Raw genomic sequence first — 27379 nt, forward strand, 5'->3', positions numbered from 1 at the left:
TTCCCAGCATCAGTCTTTTCCAATGAGTCAGCTTTTCGCATCAGATAGCCAAAGAATTGCAGCTTCAGCATCAGCATCAATCAACTATACTCCAGTTAAAAAATGAATTTAGAAAGTCTGCTTCCTTTGGTTTCCACTTGACTGGGCGCTCGCCTTGGGCCTGACCTACGGCGAGTTAGAGAGGCGCCACCTTCGTCTGTCCTCTTGCCCACTGAAGGTCTGAGTAAGCAGCTGTTCGTTTGGGTGCCCTTTTCTTGGGTGAGGGAGGAGGCACTGGGGTGGAGATTTGTCTCGGGCCTGTGGTATTGATTTAGGTACTCAGGCCTCTTTCCGGGAGCCCCGTGGGCATCTTGTGCTGTGATATTGATTCACCATGTTTAATATTTTATTGTGTCTTGAGCCCTGAGAAAGGCTCCCTGCCCAGGGTCTCTTGTCTCAGATGAAGCACAAACAAGAGCTGTAGGAAGGGCCTGGGCGGCTCTGGGAGGTGGCCAGAACAGGAAGTGTGGCCGGAGGGGGTGATTTATATCTGCACTTGCCTCTGGCTGCTCCCAGGGCAGTGCAGGGGGTGGGGGCTGATTCTTGAGGATAAGAATCTCTCTCTCTCTCTCTCTCTTTTTTTTAAAGCAGAGGTGGAAGAGCTGGGTAGGTGATTTTGTGGGTGCACGTGATTATCACTTGGCAGCAGAGATCTGTGGATGGTGCGGGAAGAGAGACAAGTTCCTGTTATTATTACTTTGTTAACGAATCCCAAGGCGTTGTTGTTGTTTTGGATCCCAAGGCTCTACAATTACTATTGGCTTCAGCAGACAGAAGAGAAGGTACATTGTGAGGGTCGTTATGAGCCCTTTCGAGGGCGCTGGCAGAGACGTGTGCCCTGTCATTTGGATCAGAACTCAGATGTCCCCCTCCTGCCCAGAGAGGCCTCCCCAGGACCCCCTGCCAACTGCCTCCTCAGTTCCGGCTCCCTTGTCCCTGTAGCACTTGGCTCTACTAATGTTTCCCTTTTATCTAAGTGCTTGGTCCCTAATGAAAATAGTTTTCTCAGAGTGGTGCTCGCTACTGACCCTCAGTGCCCAGGGCAGAGTCTGGCGTGTGGGTGAATGGGGGGGTCAAGTACGTAAGTGAAGGTCAAGGGCTCAGGAGTCAAGACCCCTGTCCATAACGAGGGGAAGGGAGGTGGTGCGTGCCACCACAGATAAAGTGTCTCGGGTCCTTTCTGAGAAGCCAAGGCCAGGGATAGTCAGGCCGGGGCCTGAGTCTGAGCTCTGTGGCTAGCCACCAGGACCACTGCATAGTAGAACTTGGAGCGAAAGGTCTTGCTTCCTGTCTTTTAAAAGAATTTTTTTTATTGTGGTTAAATATAAAATTGATTAGCGTCAACATTGTTTTTTTCTTTTCCATTATGGTTTATCACAGGATATGGAATATAGTTCCCTGTGCTATATATAGTAGGACCTTGTAGTTTATCCACCCTATATATAATAGTTTGCATTAAGAGTTTGCATTAACTCTTAGTTTGTACTAAGATCAAACTCTTAGTACAATAATTTGTAGATTCATCCATATTGCCGCAAATGGCATTATTTCATGCTCTTTTTTTGTGTGGCTGAAGCTCACATTCAGAAAACGAAGATCATGGCATCTGGTCCCATCACTTCATGGGAAATAGATGGGGAAACAGTAGAAACAGTGTCAGACTTTATTTTTTGGGCTCCAAAATCACTGCAGATGGCGACTGCAGCCATGAAATTAAAAGATGCTTACTCCTTGGAAGAAAAGTTATGAGCAACCTAGATAGTATATTCAAAAGCAGAGACATTACTTTGCTGACTAAGGTCCATCTAGTCAAGGCTATGGTGTTTCCTGTGGTCATGTATGGATGTGAGAGTTGGACTGTGAAGAAGGCTGAGCGCCGAAGAATTGATGCTTTTGAATTGTGGTGTTGGAGAAGACTCTTGAGAGTCCCTTGGACTGCAAGGAGATCCAACCAGTCCATTCTGAAAGAGGTCAACCCTGGGATTTCTTTGGAAGGAATGATGCTAAAGCTGAAACTCCAGTACTTTGGCCACCTCATGCGAAGAGTTGACTCATTGGAAAAGACTCTGATGCTGGGAGGGATTGGGGGCAGGAGGAGAAGGGGACAACTGAGGATGAGGTGGCTGGATGGCATCACGGTCTCGATGGACGTGAGTCTGAGTGAACTCCGGGAGATGGTGATGGACAGGGAGGCCTGGCGTGCTGCGATTCATGGGGTCGCAGAGTCAGACACTACTGAGCGACTGAACTGAATAGTATTCCATTGTATATATATATATATATATCACATCTTCTTTATCATTCATGTGTTGCTGGACACTGCGTTTGCCTCTGTATCTTGGCTATTGTGAATAGTCCAGCTTAGCCATTAAAAAAAAAAAAAAACTTATTTGGCTGTACTGGGTCTTAATTGTGGCATGAGGGATCTAGTTCCCTGCTGCTACCGCTAAGTCGCTTCAGTCTTGTCCGACTCTGTGTGACCCCATAGACGGCAGCCTACCAGGCTCCTCCATCCATGGGATTTTCCAGGCAAGAGTACTGGAGTAGGGTGCCATTGCCTTCTCCGAGTTCCCTGACCAGGGATCAAACCTGGGATCACAGCACTGGGAGCGTGGAGTCTTAGCCACTGGACCACCAGGGAAGTCCCAGCTTAACCGTTTTTAAGTGGAAAGGTCAGAGCATTAAGCACACTCATTGCTGTGCTGCCACTGTTCATCTCGAGGAACTCCCCGTTCCTTCATCCCCCTGGCCCCGGAAACAACCATTCTGCTTCCTGTCTCTAGGACTTTGATGACCTTAGAAGCTTCATGTAAGTGGACTCATGCGGTGTGTGTCCTCTTGTGTCTGGCTGACTTCACGAGCATAACGTCCTCAAGGTTCTTCCATGTCAGAACCTGGAGACAAATTAGGAAATAATCTGCAAATGATTTAAAAGTGCAGAATGGAAAAAGAGGTTCGTTCATGTCATGGTGTGTGTCGGAGTTTCCTTCCTTTCAAGGCTGAATACTGTGTGTCTGCTTTCTTTTTGAAATCAGATACACAGCGATCGGCGCGTGACTTGAAACCAAGCGCATGATGTGTAGAACCAGGAGAGGCGACTGTCAGGAGCCAGGTCCTAGGCAGAGACAGGAGGGAAGAGAAACCACGGGCAGAGGAGACTGGGGGGCAGGGTCCAGCCTGCAGGTAGGGGTCCGCCTCTGAGTTGATGCCTGGGCTGTGAAGAGCTTTTCAGGGCCCTGGAGGAGCAGGGCAGCGTTGCTTTCTCTGTGTCCGGTGGTCTGAGCCGTGCTTTGTCCTGCAATGAGTCCAGGCCACGCCAGGCTGTGAGGCACCGATGTATTATTCCATGTCCCTGCGGGTAGGGGCTTCTCAGAGCTATGACTGCGTTACGCACACACACATTTCATTTCTGACTGTGGCCCTACACATAGACTTAGTGGTTTTTGCCTGTTTTTAGGAAACGGAAGATATCCAGGAAAGACTCTGGGTGATGCGCCTGGACTATTGCAGGAGTTGAATGGATGGGGCAATAATTTGACTCCTTTTGATGTCAGTTCATTGAGATTGGGGGTGGGCTGTCTCTTCTGGTGACTAACAGAGGACTTGCTGTGCTTAGAGGCACCCAGGATGCTGTCCTGCCAGGAGCATTCAGGAGAAGCTCATCGAACCTTTGTCCAGGTGGCCTTTTTTTCTTTTTTTTTAATTGAGATATAGTCACTGTACAATGCTGTGTCATTTTCTGCTGTAGCACGAAGTGAGTCAGCCGTATGTTCCCATAGACCCCCCTCCCTCTTGGACCCCCCTCCACCCCATCCCACCCCTGCTGGTCACCACAGAGCTCTGAGCTGAGCTCCCGGTGCTGCACAGCTGCTTGCCAAAAGTTACCTGTTTTACACATGGTGGTGTATGTGTGTCAGTCCTAAACTCCCGGTTCACCCCACCGTCGTGCCCACACACTCGTTCTCTGCATCTGCATCTCTGTTCCTGCCCTACGCATAGCTTCATCTGTACTGATTTTCTAGATTCCACATATATGCAGTAATATATATCTGTTTTTCTCTGACTGACTTCGCTCTGTATAACAGACTCTAGGTCTATCCACGACTCTACAAACGACCCAATTTCATTCCTTTTTATGGCTGAGTACCACATCTTCTTTAGTCATCAGTCGATGGACATTTCAGGAGGCCTTTTAATAATGCTCGTGTCCTTGTGGTCTGCGTGTGGACCGCAGAGCGCCTGGCTAGCGTTGTGACTGTTTATGACAGTGTCGGGCAATGTTTTCATGTTCTGTGTTCCCAGCAAGGTCTGGAAATGAAGGAGAGCAGGAAAACAGAAGAAAGCAGAGCCAAGCGGTAGCAGCTGAGAAAGGGGATGCTGTGACAGCGCCGCCCACCATCAGAGTGTAGATTTCCCAGCAGATGGGGGCTGGGAGGATGGGGTCCCGTCTAGGTAGGCAGAGGCACCCTGCATCACGGGAGCAGATGTGTGTGTGTGTAGTTTGAGGAAAACTTGGTTAATATTTTAGGCTTGGAAAATTTAAAAACAAGCTGATTTTTGAAATTTTAAGGATCATTAGAGGAAGCTGTACAGCATGGAGGCATATACACTACCATGTGTAAAATAGATAGCCAATGGAAATTTGCTGTGTGACTCAGGGAACTCAAACCAGGGCTCTGTAACAATCTAGAGGGGTGGGAAAGGGTGAGAGGTGGGAGGGAGGTTCAAGAGGGAGGGGACCTATGTACACCGATGGCTGATTCATGTCGATGTATGGCAGAAATCAAACTAGTATTGTAAAACAGTCATCCTTCAATTAAAAATAAATTTTAAAACAAGGAAGGTGTGACATGCTTTGTTAACAAATGGTGGGATGTGTTTTATAAAAAGTGAGAATGACAAGTGTGATGCTTTCTGGTTTAAACAAAATCCCTTTCCCGAACGCTCCTCATTTGAGCCAGAAGAATTAATCATTGGGCCTGGGGAGGGAAAATGCAGCATACGGGCTCCTCGTGACTTGCCGGGGCCATGTCTCATGTCAGGAGGACACCACACCCTCTGCCCCCACCCCCACCCCGCCCAGTGGCCCAGGTGCAGGCTCTTAACGGAACACTCCGTCCGTGTTCTTTCTGCTGTGTCGACGCTTATCTCCGCCCTTGACCATGGCTGGCGTTTTCGTTTCTTGTCTTCTGCATCACTGTTCGCTTTGTCTTTGGAGAGAGAGTTTTATTGCTTACGGGAGGAAATGTTCCAGGGCGGATCAGATTCGAGTCTGGGTGACCTTTGTGCCAGGGCAGCTGAGGAAGTGCCGCCAGCCAGGTCGTTTTTCAAGAACAGAACTTGCTGTGCACTTCAAGGCAAGCCTGGGAGGCAGCCTTGCAGGAGGAAAGTTTCAGAAGTGTGTTTTGTGTGCACCTCCTAAGGTCACGCAGGATGAGTGGTCATGCTTGGTTTTGGCTGCCTGCGATTTCTGAGAACAGCCCTGGCTGGCCTTTTCCACGTGGATTAACACTTGGAAGTGACCGATGGGGGCCCTGGCTGACATTTGTCTTCTGTTGGGAAGCGTCCCATCACTCGGCTTTTACAATTTCCAATGAAATAATTTTGCTTATGCTCAAATAGTGAAACGCCCCGAAGATGTTCTTCCGTTAGGGATGTGTTTATGGTTACTTTAAAAAGCCGGCAGGTGCTGAGTCTGACTTTCCGACTTGGTGAATTCGGATGTCAGAGGTCATTTTTGTAAAATGCTTTTAAACTGGGGAGGTTGTTGGAGATCTCACGGTTTTCTGAGCTTTCTCTTTTGGGTCAGTTCCTTTTCTGAAATGTATAGAAAGAGCCGATCACTGTTGTCCAGTAAGAACTGATATACTGTTGTAGTTAGTTATGCGTCAAAAACAAACTCATGGAATAAGAGACCAGATTTGTGGTTACCAGAAGGGACGGGTGTGGGGGAAGGGGGTCTTGAAAGAAGGTGGTCAAAAGGTACAAACTTGTGGTTATAAGATAAATAAATACTAGGGATGTAATGTATATTATGTATAATGATAATATATGAAATACATAAAAATATACAGATGAAAGTTTTAAAGACAGTAAATCCTAAGAATTCTCATTACAAGGAAAACGTTTTGTGTTTCTTTTATTTTGTGTCTATATGAGATGAAGGAGCGCTAAACTTGTGATAATCATTTCATGGTGTATGTAACCAGAAGTAACACAGATAATTTTGCTATGCATCTTGAATTTATACAGTGCTTTATGTCAATTATATCTCAGTACAACTGGGAGAAAAAAAATAGCCCCTTTTCTCCCTCTTGTAATAATCCTTTTGCATAAAGTTTATTCTTACTTTAAAATTCTGATTTTTTAAACTTAACATACTTCAGAATAAATACTGCCTAAACAAAAAACATAAAGTTTTTAAGCTGGAAATCAAACTTTTCTCTAGGATTTTACACGTTGCCTAACTTCTGCACAGAGAATAGGGAGGTTGGGATTGATGTATATACACTATCGATTCTATATGTAAAATAGACAAATCGGGCTTCCCCGGTGGCTCAGACGGTAAAGAATCTGTTTGCAATGCAGGAGACCTGGGTTTGATCCCTGGATTGGGAAGATCCCCTGGAGAAGGAAGTGGCTACCCACTGCAGTATTCTTGCTTGGAGAATTCCATGAACAGAGGAGTCTGGTGGGCTATAGTCTATGGGGTCGTAAGAGTCGGACACGGCTGAGTGAGTAACACACACGCACACAGTGAGAACCCACGGTACGGCACAGGGAACTCTGTTCAGTGCTCTATGGTGACCTAAATGAGAAGGAAATCCAGAAAAGAGGGGGTCTGTGTATGTGTGTGGCTGATTGGCTTTGCTGTACAGCAGAATAGAACACAGCCTTGTAAAGCAGCTGTACTCCAGAAAAACAAAAAGGAAACCATCTGGAGGAGGTCTTAGCAAGCATTCGGTTCCGTCCATTCCATTCCAGTGGATAAGTAGAGACTGACCGGAGCAGCTCAGTTTCCAAGTATGGTGACTTTGGTAGATGAGTTTCATTCACTGACTTCTAGATGGTCAGTGGAGACGGCACAGCGAGAGAGCAGAAGCCTCCTAACGCACGTGGAGTCCAGAGTGCTCTTTCCCTCTGGGACTTAAGGGTCTGTCTGGGTATGTCCTCGTCCTCAGGCCACGCTAACTTCACAACAGAAGCTGTCACTGTCCCCGAGGGCCCACTTCTCTGACATCTGCTAGAACCTTGCATGTCTGAGTGGTCTGGAGCTGGGGAGTGATCTGCCTTTAAAATATATGAAGAAAATTCAGAGACTGTATAATTTTCTGCCCCATTTTCTTATCCTGCTTTCACTTCTGATTTTACAAAATATATGCATAGGTGGGGGTTAATTATCCAGACTTATGCCTTTTGGAGAAAATTGAAGTATAGTTGATGTACAGTGATTCATGTATACAGCAAAATAATTCAGTTAATTTTGTTGCTGTTCAGTTGCTAGGTTGTGTCCGATGCCTTGCGACCCTGTGGACTGCAGCATGCCAGGCTTCCCTGTCCTTCACTGTCTCCTGGAGTTTGCTCAGACTTGTGTCCATTGAGTGAATGATGCCATCCAACAATCTTATCCACTGTTGCCCCCTTCTTTTCCTGCCCTTAGTCTTTCCCAGAATCAGGGATTAATTCAGTATTAATTCAGTTAATACATGTATATATTCTTTTTCAGATTCTTTTCCATTATAGGTTATTACAGGATATTGAATATAGCTCCCTGTGCTATAAAGTAGGTCCTTGTCTATTTTTTATATTGTAGTGTTTATCTACTAATCCCAAATTCCTAGTTTATCCCTCCTTTCTCCTTTCACTAACTGTAAGTTTGTTTTCTATGTGAGTCTGTTTCTGTTTTGTAAATAAGTTGATTTGTGTCATTTTTTTTTTTTAGATTCCACATATAAATGATGGCATGTTTCTCTCTTTGACCTACTTCACTTCAGTGATACCATCCAACCATCAGCCCTGGCTGGCCTCTGTCGTCCCCTTCTCCTCCTGCCCTCAGTCTTTCCCAGCATCAGGGTCTTTTCAAATGAGTCAGCTCTTCGCATCAGGTGGCCAAAGTATTGGAGTTTCAGCTTCAGCATCAATGCTTCCAATGAATATTCAGGACTGATCTCCTTCAGGATAGACTGGTTGGATCTGCTTGCAGTCCAAGGGACTCTCAAGAGTCTTTTCCAACAGCACAGTTGAAAAGCATCAGTTCTTCAGCACTCAGCTTTCTTTATAGTCCATCTTGCTCCAGCATGTATTATTTGTAGGCTTTTGAGCGATGGCCATTCTGGCGGGCATGAGGTGGTGCCTCCTTGTCGTTTGATTTGCGTTTCTCTTACAATTGGTGATGTTGGTCCTTTTCTCCCGTGCCTCTTGGCTCTCTGTATGTCTTCTTTGGAGACATGTCTTCTTAGGTATTCTGCCATGGCTTTTCTGTTGAAATGGTTTGAAATCTTGACTCTAAAGGTTTTCCAACATGCCCCAAAGTAGTATGTTTATAGTGGTGTAATGACATCCTCCGGGCCCTTTTTGCAGGCATGTTATGATCAAGGCTTGCCCACCTTGCTTTATGTCTTCCTCTCTGAATCTTTTTTTCCCCCTGCTGATGTATTCTAAAGCAAATCCTGAAATAATATTTCACCCCTACATATTTTGGTGAACATCTCTGAATCTAGGGCCATTCCTTGTCACTGCAGTAGCATCATTAAACTGTTGATAGAGGAGACTGAGCTCCTTGCTGTCAGCTACACACCTTACAGGCATGGGCTTCTGGCTGCTCCTGGATCCCCTGTGGATCTGGTTGTTCTCATGTGTTTAACCAGAAACACACTGCTCATTTGATTGTTGTGTCTCATATCTTTTTAAAGAAGCATTTGTTCTGTTCTTTGGCTGCATCAGGTCCTAGGTGCATGCATGCAGGCTTCTTTCTCGTGCTCAGGCCCCAAAACGTGTGGGCTCAGTAGCTGCAGCATGCACGCTTAGTTGCCCAGTGGCGTATGGAATCTTACTTCCCCATCCAGGGCTCGAACCTGCATCCCCTGCATTGCAAGGCCGATTCTTAACCATTGGACCACCAGGGAAGCCCCTCTTCTATCTTTTTCAGTCAAGAATGTCTCCATCCCTCTGTCCCCACTCCACTGTTTCCCCCCACGTCATTGACTTGGTGAAGATTTGGGTCAGTTTTTATGCACAGTGTCCGTCTGATCTCTTTCCTTCCTCAAGGTATCGCCCCCATCCATTTCTTGGTCCTTCATATTTCCTGAAAAATGGATGGTAGTTACAAAGGTTCAGTTGAATCCAGGTTCAAAAAGAAGAATACTGAACAGGTGGGTGTCCTTCATCCTGCCTGGGAGCACATGTCGGCTGGTGTCTGATTCTTAGGGATGCTAAGATGAGTTGATAAGGTCAGGCGACAGCTTCTATCGCATTCTTCCCCGTCAACCTTTCATCTAGTGATTAGGCAATTAAAATCATTGCCTAAATAATTTTTCTCTACATACCACAAAACGATGCTTTTCTAATTTGATCAGTACTTTTACAGCTTTCAGTTTGAGCTTGTCTGTGAAGGGCAGTCTGCTTGCCCTGAGAACATTTAGGAAAGAGAGGGGAGGAATGCTTGCTTTCACCCTTTAGTTGCCTGTGATTAGTGTAAGTGCCCTGGCTGTCCGCAGTGGTGACAAGTGAGTGAAGTATTTTTGGTCTTGGTTTGGTTTTCTGTCTTGCTTCCTCCCTCCCTTTTTAGTGTCATTTTAAAGTTCATGTTCCCCGTTCCCAACACTTTATTATGCAAATTTCCAGACTCTCTGAAATGTTGAAAGGATTATACAGTGAGGAAGTCTCCAAGCAAGAATATTGGAGTGGGTTGCCATTCCCTTCTCCAGGGGGTTTTCCCAGCCCAGGGATCAAACCCAGGTCTTCTGCCCTAGAGGTAGGTTCTTTACCATCTGAGCCACCAGGGAAGCCCCTTATGCATTCTGTGGGTTTGGTTAATTGCTGTCTTTTTTGGTACTCAGATGGTGCCACCTTCTGCCCGTGAGAACCCCTTCCTGTGTCTTCTGTGACTTGTCTGGCTCCTTTTTTAATTTATTAATATTTTTAGCTGTACAAAGTACAGTAGTCTCTGTTGCCACGTGAGGGCTTTCTCCACCTGTGGTGAGTGACGGCTGCTCTTTGTTGTGGTGCTTGGGTTTCCTGTTGTGGTGGACTCTCTTGCTGCGGAGCGCACGCTGTAGAACTCAGGAGCTGTGGTGCTTGGGCTTAGTTGCTCCGAGGCATGTGGGTCTTCTCGGACCAGGGGTCAAACCTGTATCCCCTGCGTTGGGAGATGGATTTCTTATTCCTGGACCACCGGGGAAGCCCCTCATTCATCTTTGAGTGATTCCTTGTTCTCTGCCAACAACATGTTAAATGCTCATCGAATGCATTTTGCCAACAAAAGTCCATCTAGTCAAAGCTATGGTTTTTCCTGTAGTCATGGATGGATGTGAGAGTTGGACTATAAAGAAAGCTGAGCGCCAAAGAATTGATGCTCTTGAACTGTGGTGTTGGAGAAGACTCTTGAGAGTACCTTGGACAGCAAGGAGATCCAATCAGTCCTGAATATTCATTGGAAGGACTGATGTTGAAGCTGAAACTCCAATACTTTGGCCACCTGTTGTGAAGAACTGACTCATTTGAAAAGACCCTGATGCTGGGAAAGATTGAAGGTGGAAGGAGAAGGGGACAACAGAGGATGAGATGGTTGGATGGCGTCACCGACTCAATGGACATAAGTTTGAGTAAGCTCTTTAGGAATGGGTGATGGACAGGGAGGCCTGGTGTGCTGCAGTCCATGGGGTCGCAAAGAGTCGGACACAACTGAGCGACTGAACTGAACAGTACATTTCCTGCCTTCTGCCTGGAATCAGCCCTTCCTCCAGGTGGCCCTGGTTCCTTTGCATGGGGAATGGTGTTTAGGGACCACAGTCTGGCGTGTGAGCTTGCTTATTGTCACTGGTTGTCATTGCTTCTAAGGGTCTTCAAATAGGATGAGCCAAGAAGTATGTGAAAGAAAAGAAAAAAGAGGTATGAAAAAGGAAAATAAATCGTGCGTTCATACTTAGCTTTCTAATTCAACTGTAAAACCGTGTAGTTGTAGCTTTGATTTTATACTTGCTTTTCCCTTCCTATTCACAGAAAATCTTGCTTTCTAACAATATTCACAGAATTATTTTGTATGTATTGTACATGCACACATGTCTTTAATATGAATACTGCTCTTAAGAATAAGAGTAGTGAGAGAAAGTAAATGTTTTGCAGCTCTATTTGGCCTTAGAATATATTTAACTATGGATGTATAGTCAAAATATGCTTCCCAGGCGGTGCTAGTGGTAAAAGAACCCCCGCCCGAGTGCAGGAGATGTAAGAGACTGGGGTTCGATTTCGATCCCTGAGGCACAAAGATCTCCTGGAGGAGGGCATGGCAACCCCCTCCAGTGTTCTTGCCTGGGAAATCCCATGGACATAGGAGCCTGATGGGCTGCGGTAGGATTGCAGAGTTGGACATGACTGAAGCAACTTAACATGCGTGCACGTGTAGTGCATGTGTTTAAAACAATTATTTTCTCTGTGCAGTCATATCGGTAATTATTTTAATAACCTGATAAACAGAAATTCATTTTTCATTGTGAAGGGTTGTATTTTTTCCCTTAATGACTTACCTCAACTACAAAATGCAAAACACATTCATGATGAATCAAATCTATAAATCTCTGAAAACAAAATATTTGTGTTTAGAGAAGCCATGCTCCCCGGCCTTTCTTTTTTATGAAGGTCAGACGTATTCTGTTCTGTGCTTTGCCTTTTTCACGTGTCAGCATATCCTGGAAATCTTTCCTTATCAGAGAGTAGAGACTTTCTTCCTCTTCCACGTCTTCCTCCTCTGTTTCCTTTCTCTGTCTCCTTTGTTTCAGTCTTTCATTGCCTAGAACTACCATAATTTATGTAACCTATTCTCTACTGGTGGCTATTTCTGTGGTTTTCAAACTTCAGCCTGACAAATAATGTCCCAATGAGTAAATTGGTAGGTTCCTCGAAATGGGATCGTTGCATCAATGGTTTAATTAGATATTATTAAATGCCCTTCTCTCCATTGGGGTTGCATTATTAGTTTTTAAAAGTCCAGTCGGCAATGGATGAAAGTTTCTGTTTTCCCAGACTTGTCTTCATATCAAACTTATGGGTTTTTGCCAACCTGACAGGTAAGACATGGTGTTGTTCCATAGTATTAATTTGCGTTCTTTTTGGTACGAAAAAGTTGAACATCTTTCATTTTAAGGACTGTTTTTAGAAACTGTTTATTCCTGATCTCATTTACTTAGTTTTTCATTGCATTGTTCTTTTTTCCTCTTCAATTTTCAGGTGCTGTCTCTGTATTAGGGATTTAAGCCCTTTATTGGAGGTGTGAAATTATAAAATCTCTCCTCAGTTTGTCATGTAGTGGGATTTAGAACTCCTTTGTTTTATACTTTCTGATTTTGAGGTATGGCTGGAAGATTTCCTCATTCTCAAGTTACTCAGGAATCCACTCGTGTTTCCTTCAATTACTTGTAAACTAATTTATTTCTCTCCGTGTTTCAAAGCGTTCGCTCTGTGTCTCCTTTCTTGCAACATTTCTGATAGGATATCTACTATCGTTCTTATCTTTCCTCCTCTGTAAGTTTTTTTTCCCTTCTTTATGACTGGTTTTCACCAGTTTATTTATGGTTTGCTTTTCTGCAATGTTCTTTAAGGATTTTACTACTTGGGGCTTATTGTGAATCTTGAATCTGTTTATCAAATTTGAAAAACATTTTAGCCATTATTTCTTCAGATTTTTTCTGTGCTTGCTTCAGCACCACATGTACTGAAAACATTTTTTTTTTTTTTTCTGTTCTCCCCCACTTTCCTGGGGCCTCGGTTAAAGGGATCTCAGGCTGTTTGTTGCTGCCCCGCAGCTCACTGATGCTCTGTCCTTTCGGTTTTGTTCATCCTTTTTCTCCTGCTTCTCATTTCAGAGTTTTTATTTGCTATCAAGTGTCCTTTTTTCCCTGCAGTGTCCAATTTCCTTTTAATCTCATTAGCATATTTCTGATTTCAGACACTGCTGTCCATCCCAGAGGTTTTTTTGTGTGTGTCTTCCGTTTAGTTCCTCGCCGTCCTCATGCTTCCCTCTACGTTTTGAGCTCGTGAAGTGTAACAGCTCTCATCTCTTTGTCTACCGATTTTTTAAAATCTGTGTCATTTCTGGTTCTGTTTCTAGTTATTTTCCTTTTGTTTACGTAGGTCAGAGTTTCCTGCATCTTTGCTGCTATCCCTGCTTCCACTTTTAAAATTGATCAATTTTTATTTTTGGCGCACCGTGCACCGTGGGCGGTTTTAGTTCCCCTGCGCTGCGAGCACAGAGTCTTAGCCACTGGACCACCAGGGAAGTCCCCCTGCTTCTGTCTCTGAGAAGTGTTTCTAATGACACTAGGACAAGGACATTTAAGTGACTATTTCAGTTGTAAATTAAAAATCTGTTTTCAGTGTCAAGGAAGTGGTTTTGCATTTACTGCAAGTAATTTTAGGGACTCATTCTAATTTAAAGTCAAAAAGGGGTAAAGAAATTATGTAAAAAGAAAGGTTTAGAGCTTACTTTCTTAAACTATATAGTGAAAAATATTCACAGGTTTAAAAAAAAATCATGATGATGTGACATTCTTGTTTGTTCCTATAAAGATACTCCCTCAGACGATGTAGATTAGGTATTATTAGAGCATCCACTTTACGAATGTGAGATTTCTGAAAGTTAAAGCTTTGGTCCCAACCTCCCCACTGTCATTTGTGATTTTTAATAGAATATTTGCCTCTGAGTTTCTCTATGTAGGATGAGTTGTCCAGTGGAATTTGGGAATGACACTGTGTTGACTGTTACACTTTTTAATTCTTTTAAATTTATTTTTAACTGGGGGAAAATTGCTTTACAATGTTGTGTTGGTTTCTGCTGTACAACAACACAAATCAGCCATACTTATACATATATCCCTTCCCTCTTGAGCCTAAACTATTGCAAAAGAACAAGTCTGAAGGATGTGCGTTGCAATGCCCATGTCATTGTAAATTTGGATCCAGGGAGCTGAAGAAGATAGTTAACTCGGTTGGAGATTTACTCTGCAGATAGAAACAGTTACTATTTAAAACTGAAGCTGGGGTTGAGTTATTTATGACTGTGTTCGTGCAGAAGCTGTTAAGTATAGACAATGAAATGCTTGTTTGATTTCCTGAAAACACCTCTGGGAAAACCTAAGAGAACAAATACAGTGTGTGAATTTCAAAGTGACTCAGCTTGAGCCCCAGGCTCCCATCTCCTCTGTGTGTCACAGAAAGAGCTAGGAGAACAGGCCTCCAGGTTGCTCTTGTCTGCACTTTAGATTTCTCACCTAGACGATGGAAATAGCAATACCTTTCTTGCGATCCTTTTTTTTTAATGAAGATAATAAAGATAAAGTGTACAGGATACCTAACAAAGTGCCTGACTCATGCTAGGCCTTCAGAAAATATCCTGTGTCTGCAGCTATAGCTGTTCTTTCTTAGACCATCAAGTTGGTTATTTGTAAACCCGTTGGTGTGATTGTTTTGTGGTCATAACTGATGTTTCTAACGCTGTATTTTAGTTTTGCATTTGTTGTTCAGTTGTGAAGTCGTCTCCGACTCTGCGACCCCATGGACTGCACACACCAGGCTTCCCTCTCCTTCACTATCTCCTGGGGTTTGCTCAACCTCATGTCCAATGTGTAGAAGATGCCATCCGACCGTCTCATCCTCTGTGACCCGCTTCTCCTCCGGCCTTCGATCTTTCCTACCCCTGAAGGTCTTTCCCAGTGAGTTGGCTCTTTGCATCAGGTGGCCCTAGTAGCTTCAGCTTTAGCATCAGTCCTTCCAGTGATTGTTCAGGGCTGATTTCCTTTAGGATGGACTGGTTTGATCTCCTTGCTGTTGAAGGGACTCTCAAGAGTCTTCTCCAGCACCACAGTTCGAAAGCATCAATTCTTAGGTGCTCAGCCTTCTTTATGGTCCAACTCTCCCATCCATACATGACTACTGGAAAAACCAGAGTTTTTGACTATAGTTTTGCATGTGTGGTGCTATGCTAAGTCACTCAGCCATGTCCGACTCTTGGCAACTCCATGGACTGTAGTCCACCAGGCTCCTCTGTCCATGGGATTCTGCAGGCAAGAATACTGGAGTGGGTTGCCATAGGCATTTACAGATCTGATTTTTGACTTCTTGTGTGGGTAATGTTTAAGATCCAGTGAACTTGAATTTTCTTAGAAAAGAAAAAGTTTTTTTCTGTAACATTAGGGGCCTCGATGAAACAAAGTATACTTTTGCTAATTGAACTTCTGTTGCTATCCACAATGTTTCTATACCTTTGGGTTTTAGAAAAGGATATTAACCTGCTGTGCCTGTGTGCTAGATTGCTTCGGTGTGTCTGACTCTTTGCGACCCCATGGACTGTACACGCCAGGCTTCTCTGTCCATGGAATTCTCCAGGCAAGAATACTGGAGTGGGTTGCCATTCCCTTCTCCAGGGGATCTTCCCAACCCAGGGTTCCAACTCGAGTCTCCTGAGGCTCCTGTATTGCAAACAGATTCTTTACCACTGAGCCACTAGGGAAGCCATTAACCTGTTAGGGCTACCTTAACAAAGTATCACAGACTGGATGGCTTAAACCAGGGGTCCCCAACCTCTGGGCTGTGGACTGGTATCCATCCATGGCCTGTCAGGAACCAGGCTGCAGAGCAGGAGATGAGTGGCAGGTAAGCAAGCAAAGCTTCATCTGTATTTGCAGCCGCTGGCCATCGACATTACTGCCTTACCTCTGCCCCCTGTCAGATCAGCAGCGGCATTAGGGTCTCATAAGAATGCAAACCCTACTGTGAATGGCACATATGAGGGACCTAGGTTGCTTGTTCCTTACGAGAATCATCCCCAAGCCATCTCCCCACCCCCTACCCCACAGGTCTATGGAAAAAATGTCTTCCACAAAATCGGTTTTTGGTGCTGAAAAGGTTGGAGACTTCTGGCTTAAGCTCTAGGAATTTAGTTTCTCAGAGTTCTGGAGGTTGGAAGTCCAAGATCAAGCAGCCAGCAGGGTTAGTTTCTCCTGAGGCCTCTCTCCTTGGCGTGCAGATGGCTACTTCCTTGTGGGTCCTCAGTAGGTGCACCCCAGGTGTTTCTTCCTCCACTTAGGTGGACCCCAGCCCTGTCTAATTAATAGGTAGACCTAATTTAACCTTTTGTTGTTTAGTTGCTAAGTTGTGTCCAACTCTTTTGTGAACCCCTGGACTCCTTGGGATTTCCCAGGCAAGGAAGTGGGTTGCCGCTTCCTTCTCCAGGGAGTCATCCTGACCCAGGGATCTCCTGGGTTGGCAGGCAGATTCTTTACCACCGAGCCACCAGGAAAGCCCACATTTCTTATTTGCTCCTCTCTTTATTTTTCATCACTAATACGTCTGTAATGGGGTGATTTTCAAACTTTTCTTTGACCTTGACCCACACACAGGAATATATTTATGTGTTTGTGCATAATTCTAGCAAATATTTTCTAAGTCAGTTGTTGCCCTTATAAAGTGGTATAGGGACTTCCTTGGAAGTTCAGTACTTAAGACTTTGCACTTCCAATGCAGGTTCGATTCTGGATTGGGGAACTATGAATAAGATCCCACAAGCCTCCAAAAAGTAAAGGGAAAAAAATTGGCATGTTTATAAAAATAGCTGTTTTCTCATGGGCCACTTCGTAAGCTGAAAAACACACCTGCCACTTGCGGTCCAGGCTTTGCCGTGTGATATACGTTACACGACTTTCCTTTTCGGCCCTTTGAGGTCGCGGGGGTGCAGTCGGCTTGCAGTGGTTTACGGTATTTTTGACTCTCATCATAAGACTTTCCTGCAGAGGAAATTGGAGTTCGGAAAATTTCTCTGCCATTTGGCACCTTTTGTAGGAAGTAGAAGACAGTTGGGTGGGAAAGTTCCAGCATGGTGTTTGTTTTTGCTGGAGAGACACACAGCCGAGTCAGATTAGGACAGGCTGATGGACTTCACCGCCACCTCCCCTGACCTCCACTCAGTGATAGATGTTATGTTCGGGTTTACTTTCTGTCTCAAGGTGTGAGCTTAGTTTTGCTCCAGAGTGGTTTTCTGTTGTCATAAGGCTTCTCCTGGAGAGGCAGAAGAAGTTTTTAAAGGGATGGAAGTCTCCTTTTGGGGAGGATGTGTCCTCAAGGCTTAATTGCGTGTGATATACCGTGTTGGGGCTCCGTTGAAATTTTACCCATGCTGTCTGTGGTTGGCAGGTGGGAGGCATGCATGGTCTCTCAGCTAACAGTTGGCCCTGTGAGCTTAGGAGCAGCATCAGTGAAAAGCTATCTCATGTCATCCCTGAAGACAGACTCAGGAAGATGGGGTGGCAGGCAGAGTGTTTGCTCTCTGTGCACAAAGTAAGATTTTTAGTGTCAAGACCTAGGAGGTACTGGACCAGAGGATGATGAAAGTGTCACTTGAAAATGAAAATGCAGCTTCTTACTGGAGGGACCCCAGGGTACTTCAGATTTGCAGAGTGAGCGCACACCCTGGTTTGCCTTTCATCAGATGTCTGTGACCTTGGAGATAGAGCTGACCCCCTTTCCTCTTGCAGCCTTCGTTTGACATCAGTGAGGCTGTGCCCAGAACAGAAAGATCACAGAGCCAGTCCTGGCCCCCTCTGTTCCTCCTCAGTCCTCCAAGTTGTTTTTCTTTTTTTCCCTGGGGAAGGTGCCGGAGGGGTAAATTAGGAAGTATATGAAAACATATGGCGAAAGATTGAAGACCAATACAGATACTCCTTTTCCCATGTATTCCTTACCCCTTTGTTTTTTTTTGTTTTTGTTTGTTTTTGAGCTTTTTATTTTGTATTAGGGGATGTTGTGACAGTTTCAGGTGGACAACAAAGGGACTTAGCCATACACAATACACGTAACCACTCTCCCCCAAGCTCCCCTCCCACCTAGGCCACCACATAACACTGAGCAGGGTTCCCTGTGCTGTACGCAGGTCCTTGTTGGTGACCCATTTTAAATAAACAGTGTGTGCATGTCCATCCCAAACTTCCTGACTATCCCTCCCCTCATCCCTCCCCGTTTTGCTTGTTGTTTTTGTTTTGCTTTGTTTTTTAAATATTCTGATCAGTTGATTTTTTACTATGATGGATAATAAAAGCTAAATAAAGATCTATAAGGGGAAGTATAAATTAGGAGTTTGGGGTTAGTATTTACATACTACTAATATATAAAATAAATAAGCAACAAGGATGTACTGTATAGCACAGGGAACTCAATACTCTGTAATAACCTAGATGGGAAAATAATCTGAAAAAGAATAGATATATAGGTATAACTGATTCACTTAGCTGTACACCTGAAACTAACACAGTATTATAAATAAAATATACTCTGATTTGAAATAAAAATTAAATAGAAAAAGATCTAGAGAGAGAAAACCTTAAAGTTCTAGAGAAGAGAGGAGAGCCGGCCACCCAAGGAGCCATGAACGTAAGTTTATCAGCGGCAGTGGCCCCGAGATGATCTCCTGCGATGAACTGTCCCCACAGTTGGACTGTTCATCAAAGATGAACTTAGACACTGTCCCCTCCCCCAAAGCCGTTTGCCAGCCCACGGATTTAGAGGGTATCCTGGTGAATGATAGCTGCATGGCTGCCAACTGAAAACAATGGACGGACGAGGAGAGTGCAGCCAGTCTTGTAAATGAGACATGTGTCTCGGCGTTGAATGTGAGGAGCCAGGAGGACAGTGTGGGTCTTCAGTTCAGGGGGGCATTGTTTAGAGGCTTCAAGAGAGTCCTGTTGCAGAGCCTGGAAATATGTGGGCTTTTTTGTTTGTTTGTTTTTTGGAGGTTGAAGTTTTTAAACTTTTGTGTATGAAGAGCTGGGAGTTCTCAGTTGCTGCTAGTGGTAAAGAACCCGCCTGCCAATGCAGGAGACATAAAGAGACATGGGTTCGATCCTTGGGTCAGGAAGATTCCCTGGAGGAGGAAATGGCAACCTGTTATAGTATTCTGGCCTGGAGAATCCCCTGGACAGAGGAGCCTGTTGGGCTACAGTCCATAGGGTCACAAAGAGATGGACACGACTGAAGTAATTTAGCATGCACAGACGAAGAAGTAGCATCGTATCTGCCTAAAGTAGGTGTCCTGGGTGACCTAGTCAAGGAAGTTCACTTAATCCAGCTTAAGCCAATGTCCTTTGAGTACCAGCAGAAGCACTGGCCCATGTTGAGGCGGTATTTCTGGGTCATACCGTGCCAGTTTGAGCAGAGCTGGCCAGAGTGAGACCCCTGGCCAGATTCTCTCTGGTGGCTCCTTAGAGCTGCTGGTGGCCCATGTTGCTTCTCAGCTGCAACAAGGCAAGGAGGTGGAAACGTGTGGCTTGAGGCTGTTGTTTCACGGTGGTCTCGCTCTCCCTTAAGAGGAGTAGGGAGCCTGCAGGGCCAGGGGCTTCCTGGTTGGGTAGGAAGTGGAGACATGACCATTCACCCCAACTGGGCTGCTTATTGGGCTTATGATCCAGAAAGAGCAAGATGGGAGTGGACTCACCGAGAGCTGGATGGGGTCACTGGTGGTGAATGGTGTCTTTCCCCTCCCGCCATGTTCAGATGGGTCCAAGCCCTGCCCCTACCAGTGTGATGGTATTTGGAGGTGGGCCCTTTGGGAGGGCATTCAGTTCAGATGAGGTCATGAGGATGGGGCCCCATGTTGTGGTTATTGTCCTTAGCAGAAGGATGAGCGTCTGCTTTAGTGGTGACCAGAGGATGTTGTTTGGTGATGCCACGCCTAACATTTGGAGAATATGGGGAAAAAATACCATTGTGTTTTGGGTGTGTGTTTTTTTTTTTTGGGTGGTGCTGGGGGGAGGCTCACCAAGTAGCAGGTGGGATCTTAGTTCCCCAACCAGGAGTTGAACCCACATCCCCTGCATTGGAAGCACAGACTATTAACCTCTGGGCCACCAGGGAAGTCCTTAAATACCACTGTTTCAAGTCTTACTTTTCCTTATGAGGTATTCTCTTAGGTTCTTCTTTTCACTCCTTCCCAAAGTGCACATCAGAACTCGCTGTAGGCACCCCAAACCCACAGGTCCAGGGTGAGCTCTCTGGCAGCTTTGTTGTTTGTTTCTTTTTTTTTTTCCTGGCAGTTTTACGCATGGGGGGTTTGTAAGGTCTTCACGAGTGTCCACGTTCTGGGGAGAGGAAGACCATAAATAATAGAAAGGTTGGCTTAGCACAGTGAGTGTCTGGTTTCTGGTTCTGTGGGTCCTTCCGCCTCTCAAGTTGCCTGGGTTACGCTGCACTCTCGTCCTCCAGCCCTTCACCTCTCTGAGGTTAAGGTGTCTCCCGCTTCCCATTTGAACAAACCTGCCCTCCTCGCCGGGGCATCACCTGTTTCCACGCTAGATGTACCAGAGCCACAGGTGCCTCTTCTAGTCCGGGACTGAGCTTGCTTCAAGTCCTGGACTTCATCAGTAGGGGCTGGCGCAGTTCCTGGGCCAAGGTGTCCGTTATCCGGCGGGGAGGACTAGGAGCTCCTTTCGGAGAACTAACGCCAACTCAGACGCTAAGCTTTTCGGTGCCCGTGTTGTGGAATGCTTCACTAATAGGCTGGTTGTGTTTTTACTTGCCTTTGAAAGAAATTAACTTACTAGATAACCATTGAATGTTTCTGTGGTTTTGTTTTAACATGTACGATAAAACCTCTTTTTATATGTGTTCCGAGGGATTTTGTTATAAAACTTAACAGAGGATACCTGGAGATGGCCTAGCAGCAGTGAGTGCCCTGGGGCCACGGGCAGAGCCACCTCAAGGCAAATTCTTGTCTCTTTTGAGGGACCCCAGTGCTCACAGGGGGAATTCTGTGAGACCACCAGAATCAGGTCACCCTGGGGCTTGTTTGCTCCGGAGTGGCTGTATAACTATAGACGCTTCGGTCCCTTGAGTGGAGGTGGTCCGAGTTCCACACGTCAGCCAGGCTGGCAGGACTCCTGCAGAGAGGACCCAGAAGAGCTCGGCGGGTCGGCTGGCCCGTCCGTGTGGCAGGCGGGCCGTGGCCCCCGTGCAGGGTGCCTTCCGTGTCAGCTGGCTAACTGTGGCGTGAGCAACCGGGATGTTTTAATCACATAAATGCAGGACCCCTATTTGGAAGGCAGAGTCATATTCTAGACGTTGGTTCCGGCTCTTAACCTCTGTGTCCTTTTCTGCTCTCACCCAGGTGCCACGTTAGAGGAGATAGACCAGCACTGGGACTGGCTGGAGCAGAATCTCCTCCACACCTTGTCTGTCTTTGATAATAAAGACGACATTGCCAGTTTTGTCAAAGGGAAGGTGAAGGTAGGTCCCCCCCACCCTACCCTCCGGCTTTCTTAACAGTTTGACCTCACTGGGTCTCCGTTATAGCCTGTGGACTCTTGGTTACAGCATGCAGGATCTAGCTCCTTGACCAGGGGTTGAACCTGGGCCCTTGCGTTGGGAGCACGGAGTCTGAGCCACTGGACCACCAGGGAAGGCCTGAAGCTAAGTCCATTGACCTTGATGTTTCTCCCGGTCTCACACCTCTCTTAATCACGGCTGCATAACATTCAAGACACTGCAGCACTTTTTATCATATTCTTTTCCTTTAACAGTGTCTCTACTATAATTGAACTTCTGGGCTTAATTATTATCGTTGTTTAGTCACTTGGTCGTGTCTGACTCTTGCGACCCCATGGACTGTAGCCCGCGTGGCTCTCTGTCGTGGGATTTCCCAGGCAAGAATGCCAGAGTGGGTTGCCATTTCCTCCTCCAGGGGATCTTCCTGACCCTGGGATGGAACCCATGTCTCCCGCACTGGCAGGCAGATTTTTTTTTTTTAAACCACCCCACCACCAGGGAAGCACTAAAACCAAATGAGTTTGAGTTGTCATCAGTCCAAGTTTAGAGTCAGTCTGACAAAATCCACCCGAAGTGGAAACAGAACAAAACCCTCATTCTTGGGCCTAAGGTTTCCTTATCCTTTACAGAAGTGAAGGTCCTTTTTTATCTCAAGGGGAAAAAAATGTTAAGATTCATGTTTTTGCACAGCAACAATGTTATTTGTCTCCTGAAATGAGTTACTAGCAACTTCTTTGCCGCTGTGACGTCTTGTCCCTCTTATTTAGTTGCAGCTGGCACTTTTCTCTTTCTGCAAGTGGATATTTATTCTTAAAACATGTTAATGAAATGAAAACCAAATAAGTTTTGAGAAGGGAGAGGAATGTTTGGGGAGGTCTCTCTTACCTGCTGTGAGCTATGTCTTATGTAACCGGTCTCATTGCAGTAAGATGCTTGGTAGCTGGTGCTTTGAAAACCCTCACAGGCAGGGAGGGAATGTTTCTCATTCTGATTTTAACTCTCTTACGAAACAGTTTCACACATTAGCCTGTAATGTAGTTTTCATCCCTTAGGGTAAAACATCCCAGACCATTGATTTTTGTTTCTCTCTCTCTCTCTCAAAAGTTTGTCTTTCCAGTATCCTAAGTGTTTTGGCTTTTAGTGAAGGGTCTCAGAGTGAATTCTTAATTTTATTTTTTGGAAAAGATTTGTTTCTTTTTGGCTGTGCTAGGTCTTCATTGCTGCTTTCGGCCCTTGTCCAGCTGCGGTGAGCAGGGGCTGCCCTCTCACTGTTTTGAGGGCTTCTTGTGTGGAGCACGGGCTCTAGAGCGCACAGGTCTCAGTGGCCGCAGCAACGCGGGCTCTGTAGCTGTGGCTCCCGGGTGCGCGAGCGCAGGCTCGCAGTTATGGTGCGTGGACTCGGTCGCTCCGAGGCCTGTAGGCCTTTCTAGGGGCCAGGGGTGGAGCCTGTGTCCCCTGCACTGCCAGGCGGATTTTTAACCCCTGGACCACTAGGGAAGCCCTAAATCCTTAGTTTCGAAAGAGCCAAGAGGAGCATTGTTTTCCTTTGGGGACGGGATGATTATGGGGTCAGGTGGAAGACCAGTCGTCTGAGTCCAGGAGGAGCGACAGTGTTGGCTGGTGTCTCCTGCGGTTACCTCTGGCCTGTGGGGTTAGCAGATGGGTGCAGGTCCCAGTGGGCCTTTCCCAGCTCACGTGTTACCACTACAGAGAGGTCCAGCGTGGCTCCCCCGGTCAGGCTACACTGACAGAAGTTCCCGTTTCACAGTTATCTCACATTTGCCTTCTTTCCTCGGTCTCACCTTCGTGCTGGTGGTTCTTTGATTTAGGTGCTTCTCTTAATCGGGAGGAAGGAAGTGCATTTCTGCTGCAGTGACTTCTGGAAAGTCAGAAGTAGGGGAGGGAAAAACTTCTGCTCTGACCTCTTATGCTCTGTGCTGCGGGCCTGGAAATTAAACCAACAGAAGACAGCTTAATGAGAAAAGCAGAGTTTATCAGCTTGGGCAGTGCACATAGGGTGGGGAAAACTCCACAGTGCATAGCTCTGTGGGATGGTTAGGGCTCGCGGGCTTGTGCAGAATCACAATGAAGAATAGCACACTTACAGAGAAGCAGCGAGTCTAAGGAACAAAGCGTGTGAGCTTTTAGGGTGGTGAGCTGCCGGACGCTGGATCCCAGAGTGAGACCAGCCACTCCAGTTGGGTTTGCTGTGTAGGCTCCTCCTGTCTGGAGCCTCTCGTGCTGGTCAGAGTCCAGAGTTGTCTCTGATGAGTCAGAGCTGAAGAGCTGTCTTCCTCTTTCTGGCACAGGATGGGGAGACACCTTTACAAATGGAGATTTGTATCCTGTTTTTAGGTAAATAGTAGGGAAGGGCAGAGAACTTTTTTTTTTTTTTTGACATCTGCTATTTCTCAAGTGTCTTTAGCTCAAAATAATTCTTAAGCCCAAGTGGCATATTTGGGGAGGGGGCATATACTGATCCCTTGGGGCTTCCCAGGTGCTTAGTGGTAAAGAATCCACCTACAATGCAGGTGACGTGGGTTTGATCCCTGGGCTGTGAAGGTCTCCTGGAGAAGGAAATGGCTACCCTCTCCAGTATTCTTCCCTGGGAAGTCCTATGGACAGAGGAGCCTAGTGAGCTACGGTCCATGGGGTCACAAAGAGTCAGACACGACCGAGCACACACGCATACACAGATACACAGACACACACATACATGCACACACAGACACAGATATATAGAGAGACACACATGCATGTACACACATACATATAGACACATACATGTGCGTACACACATACATGCACACACAGAGATACACAGAGACACACATGCATGTACACATGCGCGCGCACACAGATGCACATGCACGTGCACACATGTACATGCATGTACACACAGACACACGCACACATGCACACACACACACATACACACACATACACACTCTGATCCCTTATACTTCACAGCAGATGTGCCTTTTAAGTCCCGGGAGGCTGCTGGCCTGGAGTGGGTGCTGGCACTGAGGGGACTGGCTGGTCAGAGGTCAGCTGTGTCTTTGGGGCCACCACGTGGCATTGGGTCTTCGTTTGTCCTGGGAGATTGAAAGGACAAAGCCCCTGGGAGTTGGGGCTTTCCTACCTGTATCCTGACCATTCGACTTGCTCTATGGAACTTTAAAAGAAGCCTGTGCGTTGGGCTGACTCAGCCATCAGGGAGGCCAGGGCCTGCCTGGCTGCCCTTGTGACCGTGTCTGCCTGCTGTAGAGGCCTCTTAGAAATCCCCTTCACATCTCATGGTGCACAGCGTTTATTACATATTAGGTAACTTTGAAAAAATACCTCTCGGGACTTCCCTGCTGGTCCAGTGGTTAAGATTCTGCCTTCCAACGCAGTGGGTATGGGTTTGATACTTAGTTGGGGGACTAAAATCCCATGTGCCTCTCTGCCAAAAAAACTCAGAACATAAAACTGAAGCAATATTGTAACAAATTCAGTAAACACTCCAAAAATGACCCTTATCAAAAAGATCTTTAAAACATAAAATACCCCTCTTAGTTATAACTTTTATAATGTCTTGTGAAATAAAATTTGGAAAAGAAAGAAAAACATCATGAGAGAAATGAAAATCCCTTAAAGTTCTTTACCAGCCTTCAGACTTATTTTTTAAGAAACGGTAACTTGCATTTTTATTTTAATGGTAATATGCAGGATATTTTCTAAAATTGCTCGTGCGGTGTAGATGTGGGTAGCAGTCCCCTGGTGGCTCAGAAGGTAAAAAGTCCACCTGCAATGCAGGAGACATATGCAGGAGATTCGGGTTTGATCCCTGGGTCTGGAAGATCCCCTGGAGGAGGCCATGGCAAGCCACTCCAGTATTCTTGCCTGAAGAACCCTGTGGACAGAGGAGCCTGGCGGGCTACAATCCATGGGGTCGCAAAGAGTCAAACACAACTGAAGTGACTTAGCACACACGCATAGTGGATTTATACTGTGTTAATTTCTGCTATACTACAAAGCGATTCAGTTATATATACACATTCTTTTAAAAAAATACCCTTTTCGTGTATGTTTAATCACAGAACATTGAATACAATTCCCTGTGCTCAACATAGGACCTTGTTTATCCATCGTATATATAATAGTCTGCACCTGCTAATCCCAAACCTTCCCAATCCATCCCTCCCCCCATTCCCCTTGGTAACTGAGGTCTGTTCTCTGTGTCCATGAGTCTGTTTCATAGAGATGTTCTTTTGTATCAAAGGACTGACTTTTAAACCCTGGCGTGGATGATGCTTCAGAGTTGATGCATTGAGTCCATACCTGCCGAGACCATCATTTGACCTCCTATCTCTGGAGGGAGGAGCAGGCAGGGATTATAAGGTAGAAACCCATTTGAGAACTAGGGCTTAGAAGTTGGAGATTCACCCAAAGCCTCGGCTGGTGAGCGGCCAAGAGAGAGACTGGTCTGAGGATTCCCCCTGCTTGCTTCCTCCCCTCCGGGCATGTTTCTGGAGGGTGGACCGGATCCTCACCCATCCTAAGGGTCTGTCTGAGTGGGGCTGGCTCCCTGGGTGTCCATGCTCGACTGTCCTTGCCCTTTTCCTGACCTGGGGACCCTTCTCTCTCTGTGTGTCAGGCTCTGATCGCGGAGGAGACGAGCAGCAGGCTGGCCGAGCAGGAGGAGGAGCCTGAGAAGTTCCGCGAGGCCTTGGTGAAGTTCGAGGCCAGGTTCAACTTCCCGGAGGCCGAGAAGCTGATCACATATTACTCATGCTGCTGCTGGAAGGGCCGGGTGCCCCGCCAAGGCTGGCTGTACCTGAGCATCAACCACCTCTGCTTCTATTCCTTCTTCTTGGGCAAGGAGCGTAAGTGAGGGCGAGTGGGTCCCTCCCGGATGGAGCTGGCTCTTGGGCTGCTCAGCGCGGGTCCCGAGACCAGTCACTGCGTGAAGAGTTAGATGGCAAAAGATTTAAATAAGTGGTCGAGAGGTAACAGGTGGCATGTGGTTAATTTCCAAATGCCCTGTGCAGACTGTCATATTGTATTATGTATATGAGTACCACTAAGGAGGTTTGATTTTATTATTTAAATTTTCATTGGAGTATAGTTAATTTACCATGTTGTGTTAGTTTTTATTCTACAGCAAAGTGATCAGTTATACATATACACTTCGCTGTTTAGTTGATGTTGTGTCCAACTCTTTGTGACCCCATGGACTGCAGCACGTCAGGCTTCCCTGTCCTTCACTATCTCGCAGAGTTTGCTCAAACTCATGTCCATTGTGTAGATGATGCCATCCAGCCATTCCATCCTCTTTTACCTCCTTCTCCTCCTGCCTTCAATCTTTCCCACCATCAGGTTCTTTTCCAGTGAGTCAGCTCTTTGTATCAGGTGGCCAAAGTATTGGAGCTTTAGCATCAGTGCTTCCGATGAATATTCCAGGTTGATTTCTTTTAGGATTTACTGGTTTGATCTCCTTGCTGCTGAAGGGACTCTCAAAAGTCTTCTCCAGCACCAAAATTCAAAGCATAAATTCTTAGGCTCTCAGCCTTCTTTATGGTCCAACTCTCACATCCATACATGACTACTGGAAAAACCACAGCTTTGACTATATGGACCTTTGTCAGCGAAGGGATGTCTCTGCTTTTTAATACACTGTCTAGGTTTGTCATAGGTTTTCTTCCAAGGAGCGAGCATCTTTAATTTCATGGCTGCAGTTAACATCTGCAGTGATTTCAGAGCCCAAGAAAAGAAAATCTGCCACTGTTTCCATTGTTTCCCCATCTACTTGCCATGAAGTGATGGGACCAGATGCCAT

At 45.9% G+C, this 27379-nt stretch overlaps 1 protein-coding gene across 2 annotated transcripts in view; it reads left to right on the top strand.

The window, feature by feature from the left end:
* The window catches only part of TBC1D8 (TBC1 domain family member 8), a 135576-nt gene that overhangs the window by 53712 nt on the left and 54485 nt on the right, over window positions 1-27379 (top strand). For both annotated transcript variants that reach the window (XM_068963912.1, XM_068963921.1), the window contains exons 3-4: window positions 21401-21519; window positions 26198-26426. In XM_068963912.1, the coding sequence (XP_068820013.1) occupies window positions 21401-21519; window positions 26198-26426 (348 nt within the window). The remainder of the gene's footprint in view (window positions 1-21400; window positions 21520-26197; window positions 26427-27379) is intronic.

This window comes from Capricornis sumatraensis, chromosome 1 (genome assembly GCF_032405125.1).
Source record: "Capricornis sumatraensis isolate serow.1 chromosome 1, serow.2, whole genome shotgun sequence".
In the NCBI taxonomy this organism is placed as follows: Eukaryota; Metazoa; Chordata; class Mammalia; order Artiodactyla; family Bovidae; genus Capricornis; species Capricornis sumatraensis.